Genomic DNA, 8586 nt, shown 5'->3' on the forward strand with positions numbered 1-8586 from the left:
TTATGACCTCATTCATTTATAGGCGATGCCATGTGTTGCCATGGAAGGAACATGAATAACCCATTCAAACTGCCATCGTAGCATAAGAGGCAACTTGTATTTCTCTATCTCAAAATGCTGGAGGATACTTTTATTACACTTTGGATGAATTGAAACCTTGCCAGGAGAATACATGATTCGTGTTGACAACTTATAGCAAAGATGCTAGTACACGCAAACTGCACTATGAGGAATCCCACTCGTGTACTAGCCAGGACGTGCCTCCACTGCACCATGATTGGATGTTGCATCGCAAGAAGGTCAGGCTACAAAAATTCTACAATATAAATAATGAATATACTCTATGTAGCACATTTGTACATTGTTATTGAGAGGTTTGGGGTTAGGGGTTAGGGAAGTTTACAAGGAGGTCAGTTGGATTCATATTAATAAATGTGGTTCCTTGAGATATGACTGTCCCAACTTGTTAGTTTTTGGAGATGCCAGCCATTGTTCGGCCAATTATTGGCTTTGATTTGCACGCACAAATTTGAGATATCAATGTTTGTATGGTGGCAGTGTACTCAACTAGAAACAAGCCCCAGTGTGGCAGACAAACCTTTAAAAGTGTGGCATCAAGATGTTTATTGCCAGCCGAAGTTGTACTATCAAATCAACAAATAGTATTACACACTTTATTTAAAACCACCGCATACTTTTTCCTCCAGACTATAACAGTTTACCTTAATGCAAACAGTCTAAAATGCTGTAGATTTGCTCAAAAACAGCATCTGCGTCACGGTTAAAAACCCTTTAGGCAACCAATATTTGACGACAAACAGCAGTGCATTCCATGTAGATAGACAATATAATAAATACCGCATGCATATATTTTATTCTCAGCAAAGAACACCGAAAGTAATTGTTTTCACCTGTTCCATCTATAGCCAACCATCCATTATCTGAATCTCTTGTCCTCACAAGGGTCATGGGACCGTTGGAGCCTATCCCAACTATCTTTGGGCAGGAGGGGGGGTACACCATGAAATTGTTGCCAGCCAATCGCAGGACACATATAAACAAACAACTATTCGTGCCCACATACACGGATTTAGAGCCTCTAATTAACGCATATTTTTGGGATGTGGGAGGAAACCGGAGTGGCCCGAGAAAACCCATGCAGGCACGGGGAGACCATGCAAACTCCACACCCACAGGTAACCCTGGTCTTCAGAACTGTGAGGCAGAAGTTAACCCAGCTATCTTCGAGACAGAGGCAGGATATACCCTGAACTGTTTCCCAGCCAACCTCAGGACACATGGAAACAAACAACCATTTGCACACACATACACACCTAAGGGCAATTTATAGAGGTCTATTTTTCTTATTGAAAAACTCATTACACAAGTTTGAGCTTTTGAGGGTAGGCTGGAAAATATTAACGGCATTTTCATTCAATTCAATGGGGACAGATGATTTGAGTTACAAGCGTGGTCACAGTATGAATTCAACTCATATCTCGAGGTGATTTTGATTGGCTCTTTTATGTATTGGTTTCTAAAAAATATTTACACTAAACAGCAAGGGAGGGTGTCCAGGTCATCACTGAAAAACCTTGATCTACAGTGGTGTTTACTTTCCAAATACAATGCACATGCTTAAAAGTGCTAATCTTGTTTTTAGAACATTATACGTGCCTGCGTGTGTGTGTGTGTGTACTTGCGCAGGGTTGGGGGGCGGGGCGCATGTACTTTTTGCGCTTGTCTGCCTATCTATGATGGCGAGCTGGCATCTGTGTTGATCCGACAGAAGAGATCCCTCGGCTTATGGCACTGTGCTACTCATCCTGCATTAATCCCAAGAATCTTGTCCCAAAATATCACCTCTACCAACTAACGTCCTCCCACAACTAAAGACACACTCCCACCAAATTGTAAGCAGGCATAAGAAAGAGTTGACAATGTCCAAAGTCAGCTGCACCCAACAATGTCTGTGGAGGTTCTTGTGACAAAAGACTAAATTACCTCATAATGCATCACACTTTTTTGTACTCAGCTACAAACATCTGGGACACTGAGGATACGATGTAATTTGTAATATATTGACCAATGCTGTATTTAGTGTGCTCACACCCCAATAATGCACAACCTCAAAATGTATATCCAGGAGAGTTTATTTTCTTCAATTAAAATGAACAAATAAAATCTTGAGTGAGTGCATGCAGATTTATTTACTCCTACACCCAAATCCGCTCTACTTATGAACTAGATTTATAGGAAAGAAGTTGCAATTTTGGACGTATACAATAAGCACATCTGCCCGGCTATGGAAGAGTTGAAGCTAAGCTAGATCTAGCGGAACATCTGTTCATGTTTGCAAACATCTGGTGAAGTCACAGGGGTTAGCTCACTATAATGTGATGTTTCTCAGAGCAGCATGCGATACAATATTTGTGGTGCAAAATTCAGTATCTCCTGTGACGTGAGCCACTGTTGTTCAAGTACATTAAAGTGTCACATGTGCTGCAAGCTATTATGTTATGGCTTTCTCCCTCATTGACTCACTGTGTATTAATAGAATGACAAGAATAGACAGAGCCCCAGGCGTTCATGTGGGCCCAATGTGACACCTCTGTTTTAGGCTGTCCCGCCACAAGTCCAAGGGCATGGAGTTTCTTCAGAATTGAATCGTCCCCCCACTACAAGAGTATACTATTGTCTGTCAACTTAGCACAATTTTGTCAAGCCCTGATAACCTTTCAATGAATTCCATTACCATGTTGTCATACAATCATTAATCACTCACATTATTCTTTTCTTCAAATAAATATCCAAGTAGGGGGAATATTTTATTGTGAGAATAACAAACAAGTTAAGATAAAGACATTAGAAGGTGTTGGCAAGAAGCCTGCCGAAGTTGTTCAGACATGCTCATGTCACAAACTAAAGTCAGCTTCCTACATGCCCTTGTCTTTTACAGTGTGCTGACAAAGTGGTATGCTGCTGTAATTTGTGCATCCTGGAATTTGACATTTGAACATTCATGAGATCTGCAACGGCCAAAAAGAGTTCTGCTTTCTAATGAAGAAAGATTGTTTGGACTACACAGCAGAGCGATGGAGTCTGCCTCATCTTTTGTTACTGATGTCATGAATGAATCATTAAAAAAAGGGCATGTAGGGTGAGGTCGCACAAATTAAAACCTCCTTTACATGAGTATGTATTGATAAATTGAGTATTCCAGTATTCATTGTGACTATCAAAAAAATCATATTGTCCTATATATCACATTATATTGGATCAAAATGAATATTGACCTTATTGTCAACCAAGTCTCTTATTTCCGGTGCACAATTAAGATGATTCCATTAACTATAATAAGCAGCGTGTTTGCAAATTACAATATGGTGTTTGTGCTTCTGTAAATAAGGTCCTTGTAGCCCCAGAGAACAGGATGTTTTGAGAATTACTTTTTGAAACAAAGACCGTATTTTGCAGCTATTTTGTATGAAGTCAGATGCTTAATGTCGGTGATTCACATGAATAGAAATTGGACAATCAAAGGATATTGGGTGCTCCAAATAGATCAGTATTACCTTGAGCAAAGGGACATATGCTGCTTTGTTCCCATTGGGCCTTATATCTTTGAGAAATTTTCTAATTTAAATATAGCTTTTTCAGTTATACACGCAAACTATTTTTTTTTCAGTTTCAGTTTTTAATCTGTTCGTATTCCAAAAATTCATCCTTCTGTTCAAGTCACTAGCTTCCCATACCATATCTTACCCATCAATCTCATTTATTATTATTGTGTAGCTTATTTTGCATTGTTCTCACCCAGTTCTTCCACCCACATCAATTCTCATTGAGAATTTTCACGTCAGACTCCCCCGCCAACCCCCCCCCCCACTCCCCAACTCCCAGATGGACGATCGGTCTGTCTTTTTGTCACACCTCTCAAGTCTCATTTTTTAATTGAGCATTGGCAGGCCACATTCGATGATACACAAAGAGTATAAGCATGCCATTTATAATTGAGAAAGCCACAGTCATTAAGCATATCATCTCCATACTTCTCATTTCAAATGAATGAGTAATTGCGCAGTTTGAATGATTGTGTTGGTAATATAAGGAAGCAAAACCTATCCTCATCAAGTGCTAATGTACGATATGCAGAGCTCCGTTGACGCTGCACTATCCACTTTACACCCTGAACAAGGGTCATCTTCAGAATGCAGTGGTTGCCTCTTGACAGTCTCTTCCCAATGCTTTAGTACTCTATAACTTTGAAAATGTGACATTTTAGCTAGATAACTCAGCTCTCCGTGGATGGTACTCTTTTCATGGTTACAATGACTGTGCCTCCTCTGCGACAGAATGCAGCAAGAAAAATAAGAAGGGAGTCGTTGTCTAATTTTCTGTCATTCAAACTCCCTGCTCTGTATTTGGATATTTCTTTTGGCTCCAACATAACTTGCCTTGTTGAGGGTATTAAAATAGTCATGATAACAATTCTATGCCAAAGTGATTAACTTCTAATGTCTCTCATTCCACAGGTGTGAATGAGCAAAAAAAAGAAGAAGAATGAGGGTCCAGAAGTTGCTATGTGCTGACTGAGCCACTCATCTAGCTGTGTATGTTTTGGTTTTGTTTTAAATCTTGGGGCCTGTTGGTGTACTTTGGCTGAACCGGAGTCATGGATATGGCCCTGGTGGACTTTGGGAGCCTAGATGACCTCGATGGTAGCCTCGAGGATGAGGACACTTACGCGGATGAGACCACAACACTTACTTTGGATGTACGGCCAGAACAAGACACACCAGGAAGCAACTACCGACTGCGAGCTCCGCAGTTTACCACCTGCACATCAACCCAGCCCAGTCCTGTTCCATCGTGCATGTGGGAATCCACATCATCAACACCACTCCCATTTATCCAGACACTGGAAGTACCCAATTCCCCGATGCTTACTCCAAGCATAGAGGGCAGAAGTAGTCGCTCCAGCATGATCTCCAACTGGAAGCTGCTCCTAAGCAGTGAAGGCACAAAGGAAAGTGAGATAATCTTCAGCCAACTTGCTAAGGAGTGCTGCGAGGACCTTTTTGTGGATAAAAGAGGACTGGATGATGGAGACCAAAAAGTCATTATTAACATTGCCGGTCTTCGCTTTGAGACTCAGCTCAAAACATTAGACCAGTTTCCTGATACACTTCTGGGAGATCCTCAGAAGAGAATGGACTATTTTGATCCAATGAGGAATGAGTACTTCTTTGACCGGAACCGACCCAGCTTTGATGGGATTTTGTATTACTACCAGTCTGGGGGTAAGGTCAGACGTCCAGCAAATGTTCCTTTGGATGTGTTTGCTGATGAAATCATATTTTACCAGCTGGGAAATGAAGCCATGGAGCAGTTTCGCGATGAAGAAGGATTCCTCAGAGATGTTGACATACCACTACCTAATAATGACATCTCAAGACAATTTTGGCTGCTCTTCGAGTACCCAGAGAGCTCCAATGCAGCTCGGTGTGTTGCACTGGTCTCCGTGCTCGTTATAGTAATCTCCATCATTATTTTCTGCATGGAAACGCTGCCGGAATTCAGAGATGACACTGACATAGTTGTGCCCACCTCCATAAAGCCTATCAACCTCTCCAGCACTTACACTCCTGTGGCTGCACCTAGTGTGATGCCAACAGTTTTCTCTGATCCATTTTTCATTATTGAGACTGCCTGCATTGCCTGGTTCTTCTTTGAGCTCTGCATAAGATTTGTAGTCTGCCCGAGCAAAAGAGAGTTTTTCCACAATCTAATGAACATTATTGACATCATATCCATCATCCCCTATTTTGTCACAGTGGTGACAGAACTGGTTACAAAGACAGAGGAGAGCTCCGGACAGAATATGTCTTTAGCCATTCTTCGGATAATCCGTCTAGTCAGGGTGTTTCGTATTTTTAAACTCTCGCGCCACTCCAAGGGGCTACAAATCCTGGGACAGACCCTCAAGGCCAGTATGCGAGAACTGGGATTGCTCATCTTCTTTCTCTTTATTGGAGTCATCCTTTTCTCAAGCGCCATCTACTTCGCTGAGGTAGACGAGCCGAACACCCAGTTTGTCAGCATACCTGATGGCTTTTGGTGGGCAGTGGTGACCATGACTACTGTAGGCTATGGGGACATGTGTCCCATCACGCTTGGTGGTAAAATGGTTGGGACGTTGTGCGCCATTGCAGGTGTACTGACTATAGCTCTGCCTGTTCCTGTCATTGTCTCCAATTTCAACTACTTCTATCACAGAGAGACTGAAGCAGAGGACAAGATGTCCTTAGCAGATGCTGTTGAGCAAGCCATCATGGCAGACTTGGGTACCAAACAAAGGAGCAGCACTTCACTGAATAAAGCCAATGGCATCTGACAGAAGGACATACGTAAAAATCAATACTGTTTAGAAGTTGCTTGAATTTCCACACTTTTCGCTTATAAAGTGTAAAAATGTTGGAAAAAGAAAATCAATTAAACAATAACAGTACTAAATGACATCCCATTTGTCCATGTTTCATAATGAATCTAAGGGTAATGAGCAGATTAATCCACAAAGTAATAAATCATTTTGCAGTTCTTGATTCTTTTGAATCCCCATGTTTGAAAACTGTTTGTTTTAAATTTTTTAAATTTTAAATTAGTATTTTGTTTTTTACCTTGACAAGGGTCGGAACAATATTTTTTTTTCTTACTAATGAATTGTCTTTTTAGGTGTTATAAATGGTGGTTCTGTGGCCGCTGTGCCTCAAAGTTCTGAGGATCAGGGTTCCAATGGGGCCTCACCTCTGTGGGGTTTGCATCTTCTTTCCATATCTGCGTGGGTTTTTTTTCTCCATGTACTCCAGTTTCCTTCCGGAGTGCCCGTAGCTCAGTGGTTAGAGCACTGGTTTGGTAAACCAGGGGTTGTGGGTTCGTATCCCTCTGGGGCCTCCACTCCCTGAGAAGGGTTGCGTCAGGAAGGGCATCCGGCATAAAAATTGTGCCAAACATATATATGCGTTCATCTGAGATGATATGCTGTGGTGACCCCGAAAGGGACAAGCCGAAAGAAACACTCACACACACACACTCCAGTTTCCTTCCACATTCCAAAATCGCGCACAGTAGATTAATTGAAGACTCTAAATTGCCCATAGGTGTGAATGTGAATGATTTGTGGATAAGTGCCCTGTGATTAGCTGGTGACCGGTTCAGGGAGTACCCTCCCTCTTGCCCAAAGATTGGGTCCAGAATGCTCGGAACCCATGCGAAAAATTAAACGTCTAGAAAGGTTGGCTGAAATAGTCATATCATGGTTTCGGAATAAATCTGGAGCCAACACTAACCCCCCTCCTCCCTCCCATATAAAATACAAAGTAGTGTTTTTCTTCTCTTCTTTTAGTATCGTGAAGATTTTTTGCAAAGCAACGCAGTGGTCGTCCTCATTTTTTAGGTTAAACATTTTTCACTGTTATGACATCATTATACTTATATTTAGTGTGTTTCAAATTTATCTGTCATTTCTAGCAGTTGAAGTTATTGTGAAGAGGTAAGACGAGTTTCAATTCCATGCAAGCAAACAAAATCTTTCAATAAATAATTCATGGGCGAATTGAGCAAATTGTTCTTCACGTCAGTATAGATTTGAAACTGACATGATACTAAAAACCTTTCTGTGGTAGATGGATCTTATTTATCCATCCATCTGTTCATCCATCCATCCAACCTATCCAGTGGCTTGCAAATATTTGTTAACACGGGGGGCCAACTCATTGATTTTATGCTCCCAAAAGCTCAAGTATAAGGCCTTGTAAAGTGAATGCCCACATTCAAAAGTTTGCCTATTCACAGAATTTTGGGTGGTAACCCATCTGTTAATTACAAAGAAAAATACTCAAATGATAACTCCACCTGTCGGAACTTCAACTTTTTTGTCAGGTGTAGGAAATCCTAAAAGCTCCTGAAAGCTTGATACAACAAAATAAATAAAAATCTCACAAAGTTTCCTAATTACATTGGGGTCTAATGTGCTCATGAGCCAAACTAGTAGTTATGCCAATAAAATTATATATAAGAATAGCTAACAGATACAATTCAATCCGATTCCCTGAAGGGGGGAAAAAAGAAGCAAATTTGTTTGTGCATGGATAGTAAAAGATCATAATATGCTCTTTCATCACTCTCACGGAAGTGTCCTGAAGCAGCTGACGTCAGCAGATCTGCAGGTGGTTACACAGTGTATTGATGTGTTTATTTTTATCTCTTGGCTCAATGGATGAGGACATTTATTAAAGATGTTTGCGCAATGAAAAAAAAAAGCAGTGGCAGTGAAACAATCAACTCAAGTGTGCTTTGAGTCTCTGTTTTAAACATACTAAATACTGTACAGAGTGTCCGATAAGTCTCCATATGTAGGAAAAATAAATGTATCTTGACATAAACCATTTTTATTTACATAATATGCTCTATTGCTTCTATAATATGATGGGTGTATGTCTTTGACCACATCTTGCTTGATCCACTTCCCGTTTTCATTTTTTAACTTGACAAGTTTTGCCACAGTGTCATGTGTGATACTCATCT

At 40.8% G+C, this 8586-nt stretch overlaps 1 protein-coding gene across 1 annotated transcript; it reads left to right on the forward strand.

Moving 5' to 3' along the window:
- The first annotated feature begins 4675 nt into the window (after window positions 1–4675).
- On the forward strand, window positions 4676–6397 carry kcna10a (potassium voltage-gated channel, shaker-related subfamily, member 10a). The gene has a single exon (XM_061807660.1). The coding sequence runs from the start codon at window positions 4676–4678 to the stop codon at window positions 6395–6397; it is 1722 nt and encodes a 573-aa protein (XP_061663644.1).
- Window positions 6398–8586: the final 2189 nt, after the last annotated feature.

Source organism: Syngnathoides biaculeatus, chromosome 2 (assembly GCF_019802595.1).
Source record: "Syngnathoides biaculeatus isolate LvHL_M chromosome 2, ASM1980259v1, whole genome shotgun sequence".
Lineage (NCBI taxonomy): Eukaryota > Metazoa > Chordata > Actinopteri > Syngnathiformes > Syngnathidae > Syngnathoides > Syngnathoides biaculeatus.